At 41.3% G+C, this 25,664-nt stretch overlaps 1 protein-coding gene across 1 annotated transcript in view; it reads right to left on the minus strand.

Moving 5' to 3' along the window:
• LOC123746801 (venom protease) overlaps positions 1-25,664 on the minus strand; it is a 242,730-nt gene that overhangs the window by 68,482 nt on the left and 148,584 nt on the right. The window contains exon 7 of the mRNA XM_069319556.1: positions 18,419-18,518. Within this exon, the coding sequence (XP_069175657.1) occupies positions 18,419-18,518 (100 nt within the window). The remainder of the gene's footprint in view (positions 1-18,418; positions 18,519-25,664) is intronic.

Consider the following 25,664-nt stretch of genomic DNA (forward strand, 5'->3'; position numbering starts at 1 on the left):
CGTTGCACGCGGTCTTTCCGGTGCTTGGCCTTGGCACGTAAACAACACGGCCTCCTTTAGCAATGTACAAGTTTTGTACATTGAATGAATGAATGGGGTTTGGCTCTAAGAGAGGGGCCCCACAATCAGGCGGGTACCTTCAGATCCTTCCACCAATCACAGTGAGGCATCTTAAGAGGCCTGAAGCATCGGCCACTCACATTCTTTCGAGACGACGCTCTTCCCCCTGGAACAAGGGAGTCACGTGAAGGGGTCAGCCTACAACCGTTAAGCCTCCAAACCCCCTCTCTCCACTTGGACCCACGTAAATTCACTCAGTGTTGCATATTTAGTCCTAAACCGCGAATATTTCTGGCTATAGACCTGGCCCCGATGAGTATGTTGTCAAAACATAATGACTAGGTAAAATCTCTACTCATATGTGTAGACATATTGTCTAGGTATACCCGAGTTATACCCTTATCTAGCAAGGATAGAAAAAGTACGAGTAAAGCACTAGCTTTAATTCTGAAAACTCTGCAATCTCAGGGAATACGTAAAATTAATTCTAAGCAAGGTGGAAAATTTATAATGCACCCAGGAAGAGGATGTAATCTTAGAAAAAGGTTAAGATACACAGTGAGTTTTCTCAGGAGACAAAGCCCTCAATTGCTGTGAGGTTCATATGTACCTTAAAGGGTAAACTTTACAAGTACATGACCTCACGCAATAATTTATACTACATGCAAGCTCTACCAGATATTGTTAAAATGTATAATATAACTTCTCATAGAGGATTGAAGGAAAAGACACCCGTGGAGGTTCACACATTATTCATACCTAGTGAGTATGCTAAACAATTCAACTTAATGTATAAAACCCAGAGCAAAACAAAGAGAAGTATCATTCCACGGTTGGCCATAGTGATACTGTACATATCACACTATCAGATCGTATTTCCAATATTAAGAAAGGGTTTAAACAACATAACACACGAGAGATCTTTTATGGTCACACAAACTGATCAGAGTCAACACATCCCGTTATACTTTCTGAAAGATTTGAATGCGAAGAAGATTTAAGGTATTTTCTATAATAAGGAATTAACACCTACTCACCTACCTTTTATCATTAATATTGAAAAGGTATTGCACAAATGCGAAGTAGATGGAAACTACAGTATAAAGTAAGATACGTCAGATATGATCAGTCATTCGATCAGTTGATTGATGATGACAACTTATAACATCTATAATGAAGAAGCTCTTAGTTTATAAATATAACGAGTTGATCCATTTATTATCTAAGCTTCAGTGTCAAAACAACTGATTGAAAATCCGAAGAAACCACATATAAATGGTTCATCTGAAATATTTAAAAACTTAACAAAAAATTACCTGTGTCTGACAAGGTGGTTAAAAAGGTAAAAAATACAAATTAGTTATTCGCTCATTATCATGCAGGAAGCCTATAACCACAATGAAGAAACGGATATTAACTAGTAAACGAGGAGGGAGTATTTTATCCATTATCCTGCCTATTTCTACTAGTTTGATTAACTGGTTATTTACCAAGTAAAAATGAAAGTTTTATATTGTCCTGTGTAAAATAATGAAACGGAGCAATCCTACACGTGCTCCTGCTTATAATTCAGTAAAGAGATGTGGGGTATTTTTTCTCCAATATTTAATATCATACAATGTTGAAATAAATTATTAATTCAGAATAATGGTAGAGAAGTGGACAGTAAAAATATCAAGGTAAAGTGTAGTGTTTCCCCTACAAATCTTTTTTTTTTGGTGGGGGGGGGGGATTCTAGAATGTTAATCTACTAATAAGGTAGACATAATATTTCACATATAAATTGGAAATAGTTGTAAGATAGGTTAGTTAGCTAACTACTAAATTTAAACTTTAGAAAGCTTAACTGCCAAACATGAATGGAGAACCCAACCGACAGCTCTACGATTATACATTGTATAATCTTATCAACGCCTGATATAGGGCGACACGTACGTGAGTGACGTGGGGCGAAGTACACTTCCCTTATAGTTAGCTCCATGCTGAAATACCAATATTACGTAATTTCTACCTAAAGGCATATATTCGCACACATACCCAAAAATTTAGAGCTGGTAGAATATAATAATAGCACTCACGAGGTTATTTTGATGGTCTTGCATCCTAACGACAAGGCACTCTATATCATATATAATTTGAGGCCCCAACTATATAAAACGAATAACTTAGCCTTGCCGGACATGGTGTCTGGAATAAGATGAATCTGCTGAGTTCGTCTGAGGTCCGATAATGCTCGGATGCTCCAATTATAAGACGATAATGCGATCAGCTCCAGGACACAGTTTTGGAATGACGTCTCTGCCAATTTTTTTCGTGAAAGTAATCTGTGCGCCACCTAGCGCCGGATATCGGAAACTCGAATTATAAATTGGAATATTTTACTTTAATTTCCTAATCAACGGAAACATTGCCGATGTCACTGAAAGTCCCAATAATGTACTTTAGGTAACAGCAAATTATTTCTTGCCATGTAAATTATTAAATCTAAATGCCATTAGATGAAATACCTATATTCGTAGGTAAATTTTAGTTCATTGCTTTGCTTACTGGATCACCTGATTTCAGCTGTGAAAAACTTTTTCCAATAAACATGCTCTCATAAAAGACGATTTGAATTATAATTTCAACAAAACAGACATAATTGCTGCATTCAGAGTAGGCAAAAAGAAACCATCAGGACAAAACCAGAGAAAAATTCGCCTCGAGCTAGGTACCCAGTCCATAAAATCTGATCCTGTCCAGACAGCAATATCCTCACGAAAGGGGATTTTCATCAACGTGTGCTTGACTAGAAAAAGACAAACTCCTCCACCGCTTGCGTCAAATTCGTAATCAAAACCAAGATGTGATACATCAGTGCTTCGTTAGAGATGGCATGATAAAAGTGAGAAAAACTTCTGCAGGTAAAATGTTTATAATTGCTAATCAGGTTGACCTCAACCCATTCCTCACCCAATGTGGTTTATCTCACCTTATTATCTCTATCAATGACTCATCATAATTACCCCCCCCCCCTTGTCACCTAATGCGGGCTAGGTAAACTAGGTGTCTTTGTTACACTGTTTATTTAAATAAAAGTTTTAATTTGATTTATATTAGTCACATATTGGACTTAATTAATTGAGTTCATTTTTATTTTATTTAGTTCATAATAATTATAGGAACATAACTAAACTATTTATAGTTAATTATCATTAAGATTAAATTTGCCTATGTTTATTATTCAACTTGTTTTATTTGCTTTCATTATTAACTAGGTTGCCTAGCCTCTCCATACTCCCTTACTCCATAGTACCTCCCTGCTTTTGCCTGTGTCTCCAAATGCAAATTATTACTTTCAGTGTACCTGAGAGTACCAGAAAGCAATCTACCTAATTTTTTTGTATGTTTCGTGTGTGTTTTGTATAATTTTGTATATATTTTTTCCCCCTTTTATACCTAGATAATTTCTAATTTCCTCTATTGCCTTTTTTTCCTACAACCAGCCCTTTTATGCAAACGAGTAAAGACCCAGAATTAAACCGTTTATCTAGTATCTATTCCAATCATCACTTTAATTATCAAAATTGCAGATATTATACAGCACATGATGTAAACAATGTATTAACACATAATCCCAATGACTCTCAAATTAACTTGAATGTAAGATCTTTAAGCAAACACTTTGATGATGTTAGTGCCTTGATTCAAAATCTCCTTTGTTATACTTTACTCTTATCTAGCCAAACTCAATATACTAAGCTCTTGTCAATATGGCTTCAGACCAAAAAAAAAAACACTAACGATGCACTTAATAGTATAATTAACTTGATACTTACAGCTCTTGATAAAAATTAGTTACCTGTTGGGTTATTTGTGGACCTTCGTAAGGCTTTTGACAGTCAACCACCAAAACCTTCTTCTTAAATTACAACATTACGGAGTCAGAGGTCAGCCTTACTGACAGGCTCTAGTATGTTTCTGTGAATAATTCAATTTCTCCCACCTTACCCATCAACATTGGTGCTCCCCAGGGCAGCATACTTGGCCCTCTCCTCTTTCTCATCTACATTAATGACCTTCCAAATGCCTCCCAACATCTCAAACCAATTTTATTTGCTGACGACACGACCTTCATTTACTCCAGTCCTCACCCCCTTGCTCTAAATGTCACAGTGAATACTGAGCTAAATAAAGTTCATCTCTGGCTAACTGTCAACAAACTCACCCTCAATATTGACAAATCTTTCTATATTTTGTTTGGCAATAAATCCTCAAGTCAAATAAATCTCAAGAAAAACAATACCCAAATTTGTAACAAAGTAGATAGCAAATTCCTTGGCGTTCTCATTGACCGCAAGCTGAATTTCCAGGGACACATTCTAAATATATCAAAAAAAGTTTCAAAAACTGTTGGCATTCTTTCTAAGATCAGATATTATGTACCTCGCCCTGCCCTGGTGACACACTATTACTCTCTCATCTAACCTTATCTCAACTATGGTATTTGTGCATGGGGTTCTACTACCCAAAATCATTTACATCCTCTAATTACTCAACACAAAGCTGCTATTAGGACAATATCTCTCATGTGCATTTTATATATATAAAACGCTGAACTGTAATGTCAATCCTGACCTTAAAAGCTTTCTAGAAGGTTGTAACAGATCCCATGAGCACCACACCAGAAACAAATACCTATTTGAAATCCCAAGAGTACGACTTAATCAAACTAGAAATGCTTTACAAATCAAGGGACCCAAAATGTGGAATGACCTTCCATGTCCTGTTAAAGACTGTACCTCTCCCAACCAGTTTAAGATAAAAACTAAGTACTACTTAATTAACTCCATGTAACCTACCTCACCCCCAAAATATCAACCCAAAATATCAACCCCATCTTTTTTTCTCAACACAATTTATACTTTAATCTCAATTAGTATTAAGTTTTAGTCTAAGTGTTTTTCCTGCCCGAAACGCTTTGCGTAATAGTGGCTTTAGGCATTGTATGTACTAGCTCTATCTATAAATCCATCAACGTTCTGTATCTTTCCTTGCATGTATGTACTTTACCTGAATACATATTTGATTTTTTGATTTGATTAACTGATACTTGGTTAAAAGAGGATACTACTCAACTCTAACATGCCAAACTACTCAGCAATTCACAACTGTCGGCCAGTTCAGAGGTGATGGTGGTACTGCTCTTTACTACTACCAAGAACAGACATGCTTCATCCTGTTTCAGAGTTAAGGGTGCCGAGACTGTACTGACTGTAGGAGCAGTCTATAGAATTCCTAACACTGATGTGTCTGATTTCAACTCTAACCTTAGAAATCTAAGACTAGATAACAAACTGAATAAATACCATTTAATTATTTCAGGGGACTTTAATATTTACCTCGGCAAGCCTGATAACCCTCCTGCTGCTGGTTTCCTCAACTGTATGAATTCCTGCTTCCTCATATCCTTAATCACTAAACCTACTAGAATCACTGATAGTACTGCCTCTACTCTTGACCACATCTGGACTAACATAACCTCTCCACTTACTTCAAGGACAATCATTGATAGAACCACAGACCATTACCCCTCATTTCTCCTAACCAACATTAATAAACCCCTCTCTAGATACAAGTAAAATAAGCTTTAAGCTTCACAATGAAACTTCCATAAGCAACTTTATTGCTGCTGCTGCTAATATCAACTGGGAGGCTGAATTAGTTAACATAGTGAACATCAACCTAGCAGTGCTAACATTCAAAAACTCTGAGCCTTTATAACTCCCACTGTCCAATGCTAACAAAACAAATCACAAATAAAAGGTTAAACACTCCATGGCTTACAAAGAGTATACTTATGTATACTCTTTGTATACATAAGTATACAAAGTATACGTATGTATACTTTGTATAAGTATACATAATAAGTATACTTATGTATACTTTGTATACATATATGTATACTTATATGTATAAGTATACATATAAGTATATGTATACTTATACTCTAATAAAAAACATGACCTTGAAAAGTAGTATAGGTTAGGAATCGTCTCCAAAGAATTTTCAAAGATTTAGTCATCCATGCTGTCTAAAAAAAATAATTAGAAGAACCAAAATAAAATACTACGAAAATAAATTTACCCAAATTAGGGCAACATTAAGAACACATGGAGTACTGTCTCCCAAATATTAGGTTAAAAAAAAAGACTGAATAAAAAACAAAGTTTCCTATTCAATAACGATGGTGTGTTTTCGGCCTCAGACACTGCTATTGAATTCAATACGTTCTTTTCATCCATTAGTACATCCCTTGCTCATGATATTCCATCCTCACTCACTAATATTAAAGACTACATTGCAGGTAACTATCCAGTCTCTGTACCTAACTCCCGCTAATTCCTCTGATGTTAATGACTACAATCTCAGTTAAACTACAGTCTCCGTGGTGTAGTGGTAAGACACTCGCCTGGCGTTCCGCGAGCGCTATGTTATGGGTTCGTATCCTGGCCGGGGAGGATTTACTGGGCGCAATTCCTTAACTGTAGCCTCTGTTTAACGCAACAGTAAAATGTGTACTTGGATGAAAAAACGATTCTTCGCGGCAGGGGATCGTATTCCAGGGACCTGCCCGAAACGCTACGCGTACTAGTGGCTGTACAAGAATGTAACAACTCTTGTATATATCTAAAAAAAAAAATGAGGTAATCCTTTCCCTTAAAACTAAGTCAAGCGCCCTTGATGACATACCATCTCTAATTTACAAAAAAATCCCCCAGATTTCTAACTCCTGCAATTGCATTGCTCTTCAATAAATCACTTGAACTCCAAACTTTTCCAGATATTCTAAAAAAATCGAGATTAACCCCCGTCCACAAATGTGGTGATCTCACTGATGTAAACAATTACAGACCTATCTCAATTCTACCAACTTTGTCAAAAATATTTGAAAAGCTAAGCTACAAGCAGCTTTACTCATATCTAGCGAAACTCAATATACTTAGCTCTTTCCAATATGATTTCAGACAAATTAAAGCACTAACGATGCACTTATTAGTAAGATTAACTTGATACATACAGCTCTTGATAAAAATGAGTTCCCTGTTGGGTTATTTGTGGACCTACGTAAGGCTTTTGACGCTGTCAACCGCCAAAACCTTCTTCTTAAATTACATCATTATGGAGTCAGAGATCACTCCCTGCAATTCCACAGTCTTACAGGCTATTCTGGCTATCACGCTGATTACAGGCTATCTCCTACAGACAATCTTACAGGCTATTCCTGGAGCCTGACAGGCTCCAGTATGTTTCTGTGAATAATTCAATTTCTCCCACCTTACCCATCAACATTGGTGCTCCCCAGGGCAGCATACTTGGCCCTCTCCTCTTTCTCATCTACATTAATGACCTTCCAAATGCCTCCCAACATCTCAAACCAATTTTATTTGCTGACGACACGACCTTCATTTACTCCAGTCCTCACCCCCTTGCTCTAAATGTCACAGTGAATACTGAGCTAAATAAAGTTCATCTCTGGCTAACTGTCAACAAACTCACCCTCAATATTGACAAATCTTTCTATATTTTGTTTGGCAATAAATCCTCAAGTCAAATAAATCTCAAGAAAAACAATACCCAAATTTGTAACAAAGTAGATAGCAAATTCCTTGGCGTTCTCATTGACCGCAAGCTGAATTTCCAGGGACACATTCTAAATATATCAAAAAAAGTTTCAAAAACTGTTGGCATTCTTTCTAAGATCAGATATTATGTACCTCGCCCTGCCCTGGTGACACACTATTACTCTCTCATCTAACCTTATCTCAACTATGGTATTTGTGCATGGGGTTCTACTACCCAAAATCATTTACATCCTCTAATTACTCAACACAAAGCTGCTATTAGGACAATATCTCTCATGTGCATTTTATATATATAAAACGCTGAACTGTAATGTCAATCCTGACCTTAAAAGCTTCCTAGAAGGTTGTAACAGATCCCATGAGCACCACACCAGAAACAAATACCTATTTGAAATCCCAAGAGTACGACTTAATCAAACTAGAAATGCTTTACAAATCAAGGGACCCAAAATGTGGAATGACCTTCCATGTCCTGTTAAAGACTGTACCTCTCCCAACCAGTTTAAGATAAAAACTAAGTACTACTTAATTAACTCCATGTAACCTACCTCACCCCCAAAATATCAACCCAAAATATCAACCCCATCTTTTTTTCTCAACACAATTTATACTTTAATCTCAATTAGTATTAAGTTTTAGTCTAAGTGTTTTTCCTGCCCGAAACGCTTTGCGTAATAGTGGCTTTAGGCATTGTATGTACTAGCTCTATCTATAAATCCATCAACGTTCTGTATCTTTCCTTGCATGTATGTACTTTACCTGAATACATATTTGATTTTTTGATTTGATTAACTGATACTTGGTTAAAAGAGGATACTACTCAACTCTAACATGCCAAACTACTCAGCAATTCACAACTGTCGGCCAGTTCAGAGGTGATGGTGGTACTGCTCTTTACTACTACCAAGAACAGACATGCTTCATCCTGTTTCAGAGTTAAGGGTGCCGAGACTGTACTGACTGTAGGAGCAGTCTATAGAATTCCTAACACTGATGTGTCTGATTTCAACTCTAACCTTAGAAATCTAAGACTAGATAACAAACTGAATAAATACCATTTAATTATTTCAGGGGACTTTAATATTTACCTCGGCAAGCCTGATAACCCTCCTGCTGCTGGTTTCCTCAACTGTATGAATTCCTGCTTCCTCATATCCTTAATCACTAAACCTACTAGAATCACTGATAGTACTGCCTCTACTCTTGACCACATCTGGACTAACATAACCTCTCCACTTACTTCAAGGACAATCATTGATAGAACCACAGACCATTACCCCTCATTTCTCCTAACCAACATTAATAAACCCCTCTCTAGATACAAGTAAAATAAGCTTTAAGCTTCACAATGAAACTTCCATAAGCAACTTTATTGCTGCTGCTGCTAATATCAACTGGGAGGCTGAATTAGTTAACATAGTGAACATCAACCTAGCAGTGCTAACATTCAAAAACTCTGAGCCTTTATAACTCCCACTGTCCAATGCTAACAAAACAAATCACAAATAAAAGGTTAAACACTCCATGGCTTACAAAGAGTATACTTATGTATACTCTTTGTATACATAAGTATACAAAGTATACGTATGTATACTTTGTATAAGTATACATAATAAGTATACTTATGTATACTTTGTATACATATATGTATACTTATATGTATAAGTATACATATAAGTATATGTATACTTATACTCTAATAAAAAACATGACCTTGAAAAGTAGTATAGGTTAGGAATCGTCTCCAAAGAATTTTCAAAGATTTAGTCATCCATGCTGTCTAAAAAAAATAATTAGAAGAACCAAAATAAAATACTACGAAAATAAATTTACCCAAATTAGGGCAACATTAAGAACACATGGAGTACTGTCTCCCAAATATTAGGTTAAAAAAAAAGACTGAATAAAAAACAAAGTTTCCTATTCAATAACGATGGTGTGTTTTCGGCCTCAGACACTGCTATTGAATTCAATACGTTCTTTTCATCCATTAGTACATCCCTTGCTCATGATATTCCATCCTCACTCACTAATATTAAAGACTACATTGCAGGTAACTATCCAGTCTCTGTACCTAACTCCCGCTAAATCCTCTGATGTTAATGACTACAATCTCAGTTAAACTACAGTCTCCGTGGTGTAGTGGTAAGACACTCGCCTGGCGTTCCGCGAGCGCTATGTTATGGGTTCGTATCCTGGCCGGGGAGGATTTACTGGGCGCAATTCCTTAACTGTAGCCTCTGTTTAACGCAACAGTAAAATGTGTACTTGGATGAAAAAACGATTCTTCGCGGCAGGGGATCGTATTCCAGGGACCTGCCCGAAACGCTACGCGTACTAGTGGCTGTACAAGAATGTAACAACTCTTGTATATATCTAAAAAAAAAAATGAGGTAATCCTTTCCCTTAAAACTAAGTCAAGCGCCCTTGATGACATACCATCTCTAATTTACAAAAAAATCCCCCAGATTTCTAACTCCTGCAATTGCATTGCTCTTCAATAAATCACTTGAACTCCAAACTTTTCCAGATATTCTAAAAAAATCGAGATTAACCCCCGTCCACAAATGTGGTGATCTCACTGATGTAAACAATTACAGACCTATCTCAATTCTACCAACTTTGTCAAAAATATTTGAAAAGCTAAGCTACAAGCAGCTTTACTCATATCTAGCGAAACTCAATATACTTAGCTCTTTCCAATATGATTTCAGACAAATTAAAGCACTAACGATGCACTTATTAGTAAGATTAACTTGATACATACAGCTCTTGATAAAAATGAGTTCCCTGTTGGGTTATTTGTGGACCTACGTAAGGCTTTTGACGCTGTCAACCGCCAAAACCTTCTTCTTAAATTACATCATTATGGAGTCAGAGATCACTCCCTGCAATTCCACAGTCTTACAGGCTATTCTGGCTATCACGCTGATTACAGGCTATCTCCTACAGACAATCTTACAGGCTATTCCTGGAGCCTGACAGGCTCCAGTATGTTTCTGTGAATAATTCTATTTCTCCTACACTACCCATAAACATTGGTGTTCCACTGGGGAGCATACTTGGCCCTCTCCTCTTTCTCATCTACATTAATGACCTTCCAAATGCCTCTCAACACCTCAAACCAATCTTATTTGCTGATGACACAACTTTCATTTTCTCAAGTCCTGACGTGCTTGCTCTAAATGTCACTGTGAATACTGAACTAAATAAAGTCCATCTTTGGCTAACTGCTAACAAACTCACCCTTGACACTGACAAAACTTTTTTATTTTGTTTGGTAATAAATCCTCAAATGAAATCAATCTAAGAATAAACAATAAACAAATCAGTAGTAAAGTTGATGGTAAATTCCTTGGTGTCCTCACCGATAACAAGCTGAATTCCCAGGGACACATTCTAAATATAACAAAAAAAAGTTTCTAAAACTGTTGGCATTCTTTCTAAGATGCGGTCCCTGGCAATCTTGAGATGATTTCGGGGCTTTTTTTTTAGTGTCCCGGCGGCCCGGTCCTCGACCAGGCCTCCACCCCCAGGAAGCAGCCCGTGACAGCTGACTAACACCCAGGTACCTATTTTACTGCTAGGTAACAGGGGCATAGGGTGAAAGAAACTCTGCCCATTGTTTCTCGCCGGCGCCTGGGTTCGAACCTAGGATCACAGGATCACAAGTCCCGCGTGCTGTCCGCTCGGCCAACCGGCTTCCCTCGACTGGCAAAGGGAAACAAACAAAACAAGTACCCAAAATCTGGTGGTATTACAAATGGGGTACCTGTAAGCATGGGATATCGGGAAGAACAAATGGAACATGCAAGTACTATCACCCTAGAAAGTAAAGAAACCTCCTCAGTACAGGTAAATGTACCAAAAGCTGTGAATTATTTCACCCAGAAATTTGCAAGGACTCTTTAGACAGGAAAGAGGCTTCAATGCTGAATGTCCAGCTTTTCATATAAGAAGTACCAGGCGAATAAAGCTGACAGACCGCCACTATGAAAACAGCCACAACTCCATCGACCAGGATGATTTTAGTAAGAGAAAGAGGAGAAGAATGGCTAAAAATGACCAGACTCTACCATCATCTCGGTCTAATGCTAGAGAGGACGCAAACACAGTGGCCTCCCTACCAGAGCCTCAGATATTAACACAAGTAAAGCATCCAGCATTTCCACTAACATGATAACATCATTTATATTTGCCAACATCAAAGGTATAAAAACACGCAAATCCAACAAAGTTCATTTTATAGATGGTCTCCTTCATGAGGCAAATGCAGTGTTTGCAGCCCTAACAGAGAAACACACAAAGGACTACCATGATAGTGAAATATGGATCTCAGAGTATAATCTTTTCAGATGTGATAGAAAACACCGGCTACAGGGTGGGGTCAGCCTGTACATCAAAGACACACTCATCTGTACTGAGCTGCTAAACACCTCAAATGATATGGTGGAAGTGCTGATAATCAAAATAGAGATCCTAAGTGTAGTTATTGTCCTTGTATATAAGTCACTGGAGGCACACCCTCAGCAGTTTAATGACCAACTAATGAAAATAGAACACTGCTTGGAAAACCTCACAAATCCAGCCCCGAACATCATCCTGCTTGGGGACTTCAACCTACGGCATCTGAAATGGAAGCACCTGGCTAATACAGTAATATCAGAAAGAATATCAGGAAGTAGCCTAAATAAACAGGCACATGAAAATGACCTGCTACGGATGTGCTACAGGTTTGCCTTAAATCAGCAAATAGTAGAACCAACTAGGAAGGAGAATACGCTGGACCTCATTTTCACCAATACTGATGAATTGATCAGGAACATAATGATTACAAATACCTGTTACCCAGATCACAACTTAATTGAAGTTCTGACAAGCATGGGGAATAGACCTGCAAAACCAGTCCTAATTCCCGGTAGAGGAGATTTCAGCAAATTCAACTTCAATAATAAACAGATAAACTGGGAGCAAATAAACCAGGACATCACAGAAATAAACTGGGGAGAACAGCTAGAAAATGCAAACCTGAACCAGTGCCTGGAAAAAATAAGCTCAGTAGCACTAGAAATATGTTTAAACCACATACCCCTAAGAAAAAAACAGGAAGAGTTGCAGATTGGAATGGGAACGTCGTTCCCTCTATAGGCGAAGAAAACAAATCGCAGAACAACTTGAGAATCGCACCCTATCTCAAGAACGGCGAAGAAGGTTAGGTAGAGAAATAGAAACAATTGAACTCATGCTACAAGAATTGTACAAAACCCAGGAGAGGCAAAGAGAGCAAAAGGCCATCAGTGAAATAGGGAGAAATCCGAAATATTTTTTTCTCCTATGCAAAATCAAGATCAAAAACCACATCTAGTATCGGGCCCCTGCGGAAGGGAGATGGAACTTTCACCGATGACAACAAAGAAATGAACGAGTTACTGAGGAAGCAGTATGACTGTTTTCAGCGACCCATTAACACACTAAAGATTGATAACCGAAATGAATTTTTCATGGATATGATACCAACATCAAATCATATATCAGACGTCACTCAATCCTCACTGGATTTTGAAGAAGTCATAAACAGTATGCCTATGCACTCTGCACCAGGCACGGATTCATGGAACTACATATTTATCAAGAACTGTAAAAAAAAAACACTATCGCAGGCCCTTCACATTCTTTGGAGACAAAGCCTAGATACTGGTGTTATCCCTGACATACTAAAAACAGCAGAGATAGCACCACTCCATAAAGGAGGAAATAAGGCAGAGGCAAAAATTACAGACCGATAGCACTAACATCGCACATCATAAAAATCTTTGAGAGAGTGCTAAGAAGTAAAATCACAAAATACATGGAATCACAGCATGTCCATAACCCCGGACAACATGGTTTCAGAACAGGGCGCTCTTGCCTGTCACAGTTGCTGGACCACTATGACATGACATTAGATGTCAAAGAAGACAAACAAAATGCTGATGTAATTTACACAGATTTCGCAAAAGCCTTTGACAAATGTGACCATGGTGTTATTGTACACAAAATGCATTCAAAAAGAATTACCAGAAAAATAGGCAGATGGATCTACAATTTCCTGACTAACAGAATACAATGTGTAATAGTCAACAAAATAAAATCCAGCCCATCAACTGTGAAGAGCTCAGTCCCCCAGGGTACTGTGCTTACTCCAGTACTTTTTCTCATCCTCATATCAGACATAGACAAGGACACAATCTATAGCACTGAATCATCCTTTGCAGATGACACTAGGATTTTCATGAGAGTTGGCAACATAGAGGACACGGTAAACCTCCGATCAGATGTAGATCAGGTCTTTCTACGGGCTACAGAAAATAATATGGTGTTTAACGAAGATAAGTTCCCGCTCATGCGCTACGTAAAAAATGAAAATATTAAAACGGAAACCACGTACAAAACTCAACCAAATCATAACATAGAACGAAAAGGCAATGTAAAGGATCTGGGTGTACTCATGTTGGAAGACCTTACCTTTAAAAAACACAATAAAGTAGCCGTCACAACTGCAAGAAAAATGACAAGTTGGATAACAAGAACTTTTCACACTAGAGATGCTGTGCCGATGATGATACTTTTCAAAACGTTAGTGCTCTCTAGAGTAGAGTACTGCGGCACAATGAAAGCCCCTTTCAAAGCTGGAGAAATTGCTGACCTGGAGAGCGTGCAGAGATCCTATACTCAGAATCCACTCAGAAAAAAACATCTAAACTACTGTGACCGACTAAAGAGCCTAAATCTGTATTCCCTTGAGCGCAGGCAGGAGAGATACATAATAATATACACGTGGAAAATAATAGAGGGGCTGGTCCCAAACCTGCACACAGAAATAACATCACATGAGACCAGAAGGCATGGCAGGATGTGCAGAATACGCCTGTTAAAAAGCAGAGGTGCAACGAGTACTCTGAGAGGGAACTCTATCAACATCAGAGGCCCGAGACTGTTCAACATGCTTCCACTACACATAAGGGGCAAAACTGGCTGACCCCCTCACAGTGTTCAAGCGAGAACTTGACAAACACCTCCAAAACCTGATCAACCAGGCTGTGACTCATACGTCAGGCTGCGAGTAACCGCGTCCAACACAGCCGGGTTGATCAGTCCAGCAACCAGGAGGACTGGTCGACGACCGGGCCGCGGGGACGCTAAGCCCCGAAAGAACCTCAAGGTAACCTCAAGGTAAGGTAACACAAAATCATTTGTGCCATATAATTACCCAACTCAAAGCATCAATTAGAACAATATCTAACTCTGGCCCCGACAGAGCTCGGTACCCCTTACTCAAATCTCTGAACATGTTAGATATTAAGTCACTGCACATCCTCTCATGTGTACTCTATATATTTAAAACTCTGAATTGTAATGTCAATCCTGACCTTAAACGCTATATTTATATATACTTTATATATACCTACCATATAGATGCCACCCCTATGACAAGTAAAACCATGTTTTTTTGAAAAACAGCACCATCAGCAAACAGCATTATGTGCACCATGTTGCACATAATGGCAACATGCACACTATACTAAATATGTCCCGAATTCCATTTCAATGTTTCCGATTGCAATGATAAATTTTATTTTCATAGATTTCGATTTATTTTATTTTTTTAGTGAATTATTTTGTGTGACATTGTATTGGAATTGAGCTGTGTTGTTTACCATACCGTTCATTTTGTAAGTATAAGTATAGATGCCATACTTGTGACAGGTAAAACTATGCTTTTCTTGAAAAACAGTGCCAGCTGTTGCATGTAAGAGCAACACATGCTATACTAGATATGTTACAATTCCATTTCAATGTTTCTGATTGCATTGATAAGTTGAATTTTCATACATTTTCATTTATTTTCATTTTGATTTAATTATGTTGTGTGAATTGCATTGGAATTGAGCTGTGTTGTTTACCAGACCGTTCATTTCGTGAGTATAGTTTATTTTTTAATTTTTTCATATTTTCATATCATTTTTTAACCTTTTTTCTCATATTTCAGTGATGGGAACATCAGATCACTTGATGTTCCCAATTTTCTGATGGGAACATCAGACCATTTGGGAAGGCATCGGACAAGGGAGTTGGGAATGGTGGAGATGACAAGGGGGACAGAAGTGAGATATGGTCGGGAGGACGAGAGGACAAGGGACGGGGTAATGGTTGTGAAGGACGAGGGAACAGGGAAGTTTGGGATGGGGGAATGGAGAATTGGTGGGAAGGACAAAGGGACAGAGGAATGGGGCATGGTGGGAAGGAAGAGGGGATGGTGGAGTGGGAGTGGGGAATAGTGGGGAGGGCAAGGGGACGGAGTGGAGAACGGTTTTAAGGCCGAGGAGATGGGTGAGGGGGGGGGGGGATGGCAGGGAGGACTGGGGGACAGGGAAGGTTACTGCTAGTAAACAATTAAAAAAAAGTTCTGATTATAAGGAGAACAGCTCCTATTAACTGGAACTGAGGGATAATGGAGTGATACAGAGATGCAAGCACCTGTCCGATGCACATATAAGAAGAATAGTAGTAAGGAGGGTTCACAAAATGGATATGCAGCTGGTGCCTTCTAGCATTACTGAGTAATACATAATAACACAAATAATAATTACTGTGGTAATATGCTGTATTTTGCTATGTCATATAAATATATTGCCCAATGACAATATCTGTTAGTTTCACCAATGTCCAACAATTAATTTTTTTGGGGGGAGGGCAATTTTTTTCGATTTTTTCTCCATTGTTTATAATCGGATTTTGTTGTAGCTTTTACATCTTGGGGGAATGCATACCCATAACTATGTATGTGAAGGGTGAACGAAATTGGTCAACAAGTTATTCAGTTACAGGTGGCAAAAATTCTGACTTGAATTTTTCTTTTTAAATTTTCAGATTTTAAACTCCATTCTCTTTATCTCTTTAGGTTATATTGAAAAATGGGGACCAGATGCAGACCTTATTAGTTACTTAAAGTATACTTATTATCATCCTTATCAACCCATTATCCTTATCAACGTATTTATTTTATTAGGGGATTATTTTCTTTTGCCTTTATTTCAACCCATATTAACCTACAACTTTCACATGTTTGAGTAAGAATGCCAAGCAATATTTATTAAAACTTACAAGATATGATATAAATTCGAACTACTATATTTATTGTCGAGAAGTTTACCCTCAATTTTCTCCTTGAACAGGGTTTTCAATGAACAAATCCACAAGGACCATGACAAGGATTCGAACCTGCATCCGAGAGCATCCCAGATGCTGCCTTATTCGACTGAGCTACGACATGGTCAAAAGGAGTTGAAACCGAAGTTCTACTGAACTTACTGGATCTTACAGCTTCTCCAAGGCACAAACCAGTGTTTTACACAACTCCCCCTATGCACTCGAGCTATGTCAATAGGCCGTTCTCCCTCTTCTCCCTTACTTCATTACACACAGAAATCACAATTGCGTAATGCATTAAATGAACAAATCCACAAGGGCCGTGACGAGGATTCAAACCTGCATCCGAGAGCATCCCAGACGCTACCTTAATCGACTGAGCTAGGACATGGTCAAAAGAAGTTGAAACTGAAGTTCTACTGAACTTACTGGATCAGGGTTTTACACAACTCCCCCCATGCACTCGAGCTATGTAAATAGGCCGTTCTACCGCCTATTGTGATTTCTGTGTGTAATGAAATAAGAGCGAAGAGGGAGAACGACCTATTGACATAGCTCGAGTGCATGGGGGGAGTTGCGTAAAACACTGGGTTGTGCCTTGGAGAGGCTGCAGGATCCAGTAAGTTCAGTAGAACTTCGATAGTGTGATAGACAGTGTGACAGTGTGACGGAAATATGCCACACTAAGGCTATTGAAAAGAATGATGATGAAATTGTGACGATAATCTCCTTCAAGAGATTGAGCCTGCTCTTCCCTCCAAAAGACGTCAATAAGAGTCGTAATAATAATAAGTAATAATAAGAGTTCATTTATATAAAACAAGTATGGAAGAAATATCCAACAACTACACCACTCCAAGGTTTGCCAGAGCGCAAAACGTATGCAGCCAGGAACAGCTGCTCCACCTCAAACCGCCAAATTACCTGTCTTGTCGCCTGCTCATCGCTGATTGGCTGCGGGTCCAGCTGCAACTGCACTCCACCCACCATACTACTTGATGTCTGGGGCCGCCACGACCTCAGTCCTCAGAATATCCCGTGCTTTCGACAAGTTAACACGTCTCGTTGGTAGACTAAGCCCCAGGCTTACGTGTACTAAGAGAAGAGATAGCTTGAAGCCAATATTCCTGCACCTATTTACTTTGTTTGTCATACACTTGTTATTTGCTCACTTGTCTTAACGTAACTTTTCATTTTGCCATTTGATTATTCTTATTACTTTGATTGATTGTATTATACGAATTTGTATGTCCATTTTATTCATGTTTTGCTTTCTTTAACGTAATTAAAATTTCATTGTTAAAATTTACTTGTGTTTTGTGTGTCTTCTCCTTACCTTACCACAGACGAAGTTCCAGATTTTCTATTTTTTTTGTTTCTATGTGACAAGGCCATACCCCTAGCTTTGAACAGCCGAACACCAACGCGTTACCGTCACAAAATGTAGAGAGTGAAGATATCAGAATAAAGAATATACGAACTGACCATAGAAGATGTTACTCAAGCAAAGTGAAGATAACACAATTAAAAACATAAGAACTGACCAAAGAAGGTGTTGCCCCATCCGGTCACAATAACATTGTGCCCCGTAATGTTGGTGGAACTCTCATTCCCCCACGGCAGACACGCAGGCATTTTGTTACTCTGAAATGCAAGACCAAGATACATTAGTTTAAGGATCATACCTAAGCATAACTAATTATCAAAACGTTTTTTAGTGGCATAAAACATTTGACAATGGTATCAGACTCACCTCTCATGCAGCCCTGGATTAAAACAAAGTAAACAGTTTCAACAAAGAATCGTTTATTAATTTATGTTTTTCAAGATGAAGACGAATGGTATTTGCAGTTATCGATTTAAGTAACTCTCCCACAATAGACGTTAGGCTAATTGGTCAATAGTTTGACGCAAGTGATCTATCTTTTTTCCTAAAAATTGGTACCACATTAGCAAACTTCCACGACTCTGGCACTCTGCCTGACCCTAATGATTTGTTAAATATAGTATACAACGCCTCACACAGTAAGTAATTATAAAAAAAAGAAGGCACCAAACCGGGAAGGTTATGGAGCACCATAAAATGTGCAGGATAATCAGAGGGCGCTAAATATCACCAAGGACGCCAATACGAGAACAGAAACGCATAAGGCGAACGATATCAAAAGTATCCGAGTTACCAAGAATACTATCGAGAGACAAGCAACCGCGGGGGACGGTCGGAAAACAAGACACACGCTCGTCCCGGAATTCAGGACATTCAACAAGGATATGCACGACCGTAAGAGGGACAATGCAATTAGGACAATAAGGAGCAGGGCTGCGCTCCATCAAGTGACCATGAGTTAAGCGAGTATGGCCAATACGCAAACTCGCCAGAGCCGTTTCCTCTCGCCGGTTACGGTGGCAGGAGGACGGCCACAAGGACACACAACCTTTAAGAGAATGTAGTTTGTTACCAGTAACAGAAGACCAAGAAGCCTGCCAACAGGTAAGGATGGAGGAATGGATAACCGGGTAAAAGTTGGAATTAGGAATACCTTTATGAGAGATGGGACAAGAGCTGACAGCCTCCCTGGCGGCAGCATCCTCACGCTCATTTAAAGAGACAAAAATATGGCTGGGAACCCAACAAAACTCAACCGACTTAAATTTACTGTGAACAAGAAACAGCCAAAGCTGGATCTCGACAACCACTGTATGAACCGGATTAAAGGACCCTAGAGCCATGAGGGCACTACGAGAGTCAACAACAACTGCATAGGAAGATTGACAACGAGAGAGGATGAGACAAAGAGCATAGAGAATAGCATAAAGCTCCGCTGTGAAGATGCTAGTCTCCGGAGGTAGGCGACACATATAAGTGTGATCAGGAAAAACAACAGAGTAGCCAACACCGTCTGCAGACTTAGACCCATCAGTGAAGACGGAAACTGAGTGCGAGTGAGAAGAAAAGTGCTCAAGGAAAAGGCGTTTCAGAACAGTAGGAGGGGGTAAAAGCTTTAGTGATGCGGGTCAAGGATGTACAAAACTTCGGAAGGGAGACTCTCCACGGGGGCAAGGAAGGAACAACACGAGGAGAAGTATTATAAATACGAGCGGAAAGAGAATCCTGTAAGCGAGATAACCAGACAGAAAGAGGGAGGTGGTGAAGAGGAACAGGAATCACAGGAGGGGTAGAAATTTAAACACGACAGAGGCGAGAGGAAGGATGTTGCAAGGACCGTGCAAGATAGCGAAGACAGTAACGATCACGGTGGCCCTAGAGAGATAGGAAGCCAGTGTCAACATACAAGCTGAGGGCGGGAGTTGAACAAACGGCACCAGAGCTGAGGCGCAACCCAGTATAGTGCAAAGAATCAAGTCGGCGAAGAGTAGAAAGAGAAGCAGACGAGTAAACTGGGCAACCATAATCGAGTTTAGACAGGACAAGAGAGGAATGTAAAGTGAGGAGAATGCGCCGATCCACTCCCCAAGAAGTATGGGACAATACCTGAAGGAGGGTAGGGGCCTTAGAGCATTCAACTCGGAGGGAAGAGGCATGGGGCGACCAAGACAAACGAGTGTCAAAGATTAACCCTAAAAGCTTAGGGGAATCCTTGTACACAAGGGGATAGCCATAAAGCGACAAAGAGGGGACAAAGAACGACTCACTTCCGAGTAAAAGTCATAGCACAAGTCTTAGACATAGAGACCTGAAGTCATGAATATAGACCACCAAGTTCATCAAGACATCTGTCGTGCTGCGGCATTTGCAAAACCCAAGTTGAGAAGGGGAGAGGTGGCGATAGTATTCTAAGAACCACATCAGACGAACGTTAACCATGTGTTCAAAGACTTTGCAGACACAACTCGTGAGGGCAATAGGGCGAAAGTCCTTAGGGGACGTTCCAAGAGACGCTGGTTTCCGAACAGGGAGGACAACGGCATCGAGCCAGCCCTCAGGGACTGACGACGACTCCCAGACCTGATTATACTGACTCAGTAAATACTGAGACGTACACGGAGGGAGAAGGCGAAACATCTCATCAATGAATACCATCTGAGCCCGCTGCCGTAGAACTGCAGAAGGCCAGGGCAGACTGAAGTTCAGAGAGAGAGAAGGGATCGTTATAGGGAAGGCTGAGATGAGTGCAGAAATCTAAAGGACGAGATTCAAGGACAGGTTTACGGAGGAAAGATTGAGGAAGATGAGAACCAGAGCTAACAGAAGAAAAGTGGGAACCCAGTTTGGTTGCGACCTGCAACGGGTCTGACACAAGAGTACTACGGAGGTGAAGGAGCGGTGAGACATCGGGAACGAACTTACCGTCTATTTTGCAGACACGCTTCCAGATTTGCAGCAGAGAAGTTTCGGACGAAATGGTAGAAACATAAGAGATCCAACACTCACGCTTAGCTGTACGGATGGCCCTACGGGCCACCGCACTTGCCTTACAAAAAAAAAAGAATCAGCCATCTCCCAGCGGCGGTATCTCTTCCAGGCTGCACGCTTACAGCAGACAGCCCGAGCACAGTCCACATTCCACCAGGGAACGCACTTCCGTGGTCCCCGAGAGGAAGAACGAGGAATAGAGCGGAGGGCAGCGTCGAAGATGGTGTCATGAAAAAGGAGGAGGGCTCGAGGGAGAGGCAGAATGGAGAGGTCAGAGAGAGCAGCACGGAGGGTAAATAGGTTCCAATCTACCTTAGCAAACTGCCACCTAGGGAAGGAGAGGGGAGGGTGAAAAGAGGAAAAGGTAACAAGGATGGGGAAATGGTCACTGCCATTCATAGCAGATTCTTGATAACATCATAGATGTTATCAAGAATCTGCCACGTGAAATCCAGGTAAAGAGACAACGAGCAAACAGAAAGAGAAAGACAGGAAAGGGTGCAAGTCCGAGAGTCCAAATGAGTAGGCTCACCAGAATTCAGAAGAGACAGGGAAGAAGAGAGGCTGAACGGTTCGAGAAGGCGACCTTGGGTGTTTGTCAGAACATCACCGCAGAGGGTATGTCGACAAATGAAATCACCCAGCATGAGCACAGGCTCTGACAGGGAGTCCAGAAGGTGTTTAAGATTGGGACGAGAAAGCGGGACATTTAGGGGGAGGTATATGGAACAAACCGTGTACCATTTATGCACAAAGACACGTGCATCGGAACATTGGAGAGACGACGGAAAAAGTAGGGGGACAAAGGGAACATCAGAACAAATCAAGAGAGACGACTAGGACGAGCACCAAGCATCAGCTCCTAGAGAGACACAAAGGAGCAAAAGCTTTGAAATCAGAAGTTAGAGTTCATGAAAATTGGCGTAATATCGTGAATATTCCATTGAAGAGCAGACATCGAGAAAAAGAGAAAGAACAGCAACAGATGACAATGAAGAAACAAAGCTGAAAAAGGAACACAGCACGTTAAAGAAGTGCAGGATCAGGATCAGGGTCAGCGAAGTCAGGGGTTAGGGGGCATGGGTAAACTGTGTAAGGATGGATGGAAGGGTGCCAGAGGACCGACCAGAAACGGTCGAGCAGGATCCGGAGGAGGAGGGGGGGGGGGACGAGGGTCATGGACAGCAGCAGGAGAGACAGAAACCAAGGAGTGCACCTCAGCGAAGGCAGCAACCGAGAAGGAAGCGGGGGGGGGGGGCGGCAAAGAAACTTCCATAGCAGGAAAAGAGTGCCCAACCACCGAAACAGGAGTGGATGAAGCAAGAGAGTCAGAGGTAGGGGGCGAGGAGGAAAGCGAAGCCTTCTTATGCAGGCAATGAGTCACAATAAGTCCGATGGCGATGAGTCCTAAAGAACACAAGAGAAGTGTTAAGTCTGCAGAAACTAACAATGCTCTCTTCTGTCATGTGAGGGATTCTAATCCCATTGATTGGTCTTCCTCCAAAATAATCTTTCCTGCTTCTACTCTACACAGACGACGTCTTGTTGAATCGGCTCTAATACACAACGTACCCAACATGAACTTGAGTCCTGGCTTTGTTGCTGTGGACTCTTCCCTTTCACAGTATATACTCAAATGCTCTAATCTTTCTAACAAACGTGACCTAACATAAGCTTAGCCTTCCATTTATCTTTCTTTCTCTTTTCTTTTCTTTCTCTCTTCTCTTTTTTCTGTTCATTGTTTTCTCTTACGTTCCCTTGCTATCCTCTTCTTATTCCTATTACTATCTTCTTCTCATTCGGTGGATATAATAGGAGCTGCCTCGTATGGGCCAATAGGCCCTCTGCAGTTCTTATTACTATTACTATCCCCCTCTACTACACCTTACCTTGCTCCTCACCTCTCTCTTGCCTATTTATTGCCTGCATCAACTTCCTCATCACGCACGGGAGACATCTCCCGTCACGCAGGGTGCAGTCGCGCCTCCACAGATCTCCAGTATCTTCTATTGATACTGGTAATGGCTCAAAAGGGCCACCACTTACGAGCTATTCATGCCCGTGCTACCTTTTGGGTGGCTTCATCTTCATCTTAACACATTCACAAAGGAGACATCTCCCGTCATGCAGGGTGCATTCGCACCTCCACAGATCTCCGGTATCAGCTTTTGATACTGGTAATGGCTCAAAAGGGCCACCACTTACGGGCTATTCATGCCCGTGCCACCTTTTGGGTGGCTTAATCTTCATCATCAATCTTCCTCGACACAATCGACTTGAGAATGGTCCAGCACGGACCGAAACGTTGCCGTCCCTTCACCTTCTAGTGTGTGGTTTGGTCAACGAAGCCTTCTTACCCACCGGTGAGGAGGATGGAGAAGAGCCAGGCTTTCGATTCAGACTCAAAGAGACAGGCATCCCAGCAACAACATATGGGCAACAGATTCGAGCGTCTCAAAAGGAGAAGCAGAACGAGAGCAAACAACACGATGGCCGCTGGGAGAGTGCTGGACATCAGCCCACACAGACAGGCGGCATAGAGAGCTAAGAGACAGAGGAGAAGGATGGGAAAGAGGATTGGAGGGAGACGAGGAAAAAGACACAGGAGACAAAACAGACTGGGTAGAAAGAAGGGGGAACCCCAGACAGAGAACCATGAGAGAGACCCTTCGGGACGGAACTTAAAGAAACAGAGGAGGAAGCGGTGGACGTGTCTGGATCTAAGGGCTGGAAACGGTTGTGAGACTGAGGAAGGTAGGTAGGACGAGGAGAGGAAGAGCGCAACACGCGAGCATAAGAGCCACCAGTGAAAGGGGGGAGACAGCGAACTTGGTGCCTCGCCTCAGGAAAAGACAAACGTTCCTGGTGCTTCAAGGTGAGGACAGCTGCCTCAAGTTTGTAATGTACACACACGTGGGAGAAGATAAGGTGGGCCTCACCGCAATTGAGGCAGCGAGCTCAAGGAGAAGTGCACTCCGACTTAGAGTGACCTTCGTCCCCACACATCGGAGGGCACCATGCCCAAACCTCCAGCACTTATTACAGAGCCGAGGAGAGGGAATATACTCCTAGACGGAGCACCTGGCACCAGCAAGAATGACAGAGGGCGGAAGGGTCCTACCATCAAAGGTAAGCTTCACAACACGAAGGGCTTGACGGCAACGCCATGAGAGAGACGAATAAACGTGTCTACCTGGAGGACAGAATGGCCCTGGGCTTCGAGGATATGCCGAATATCTTCGTGGCAGTCCTGTAGATTCCTAACACTGGTTGCAACATGGGATGGGAGGAGAACAGTGCCAACACTGGCATTCAACCGAGCGTTCTTGGAGACTTGAACAGGGGTCTTGCCAAGGCAGGATAAGGCGGCCAAGTGGGTGGCTGCATCCTGAGAAGAAGCAGTAGCGACTCATGTACCGAGACGGGTGGGGTTGAAACTTACAAAGGCATCTACTGAATCAACAAGGTATTTATGGAGGGAGAAATCGTCAGGTGTAGAATCCAGAGGGAGGAGATCAAAGTATTTGGCCCACGAAGCGGGACCAAACAAGGTTTGGTACGCATTAGTTCGGGGAAGGGATCGAGCGAGTGCAGCCGTGGCTTGGACGGCGTTGAGGCCCCTAGAGAGAGAGGGGTTAAAAGATGCAGTAGTCACAATGAGAGAATAACCCGTGCTAGGAGACGACGTGGTCACCACTGGGGGCTTGTGGCTCGACCCAACCACAGAGGAGGGAGGGGAGCCGATGGGAGTAGTCAGAAGGGTCAAAGGAGGAGCAAGGTCGGGGCTCAATGCTACAGGGGCTACAGAGCCTGGTCTTCCAACACAGTCCGACTCGGGGGCTTGGTCACTCATCCCCCATGAGCCCGAGAAGGCACAATAGGAACAGAATGTGACATAAAACGAGAGGAAAGACTTTCATTCACGAATGTGCCCCCACGCCCTTAATTAGAGGCAAGACACCCAACAAGAGACATGTTGCCGATCTTGCTGGGGCCCCCTAGAGGTGCGTCGTGAGTATACGTCCGACAAACTCTACCTTAAGAACCGTCAGTCCGTCGAGATCGGGTTCAGTGACGAAAGGAGGACTGACAATAAAAGCGTACCCTCGCTCGCGACGTCGGGTACCACAGTTCAAGAGTATGTGCACTCAAGAATCGGTGCAAGAGTATGCCTCCTCAAACACCCGGGCGTAAAAACAAAAGACGGCCAAAAGAATAATCAAAACAGGCAAAAGGTCGGTGGGAAATGGCAATTAGAAAGGAGAAGAGGGGGTGGGGGAGAGAAAAACGAAACATAAGGAAAAGGAAAAGTCGCCCGACAGAATTCGAGAGGACAGCAGCAGGAGCACATGGCCACAAAAGGACAGAGGACTGTCCCATGGAGCATCACACTCCGGCAACCACCCACCAAGCTC

Source organism: Procambarus clarkii, chromosome 93 (assembly GCF_040958095.1).
Source record: "Procambarus clarkii isolate CNS0578487 chromosome 93, FALCON_Pclarkii_2.0, whole genome shotgun sequence".
In the NCBI taxonomy this organism is placed as follows: Eukaryota; Metazoa; Arthropoda; class Malacostraca; order Decapoda; family Cambaridae; genus Procambarus; species Procambarus clarkii.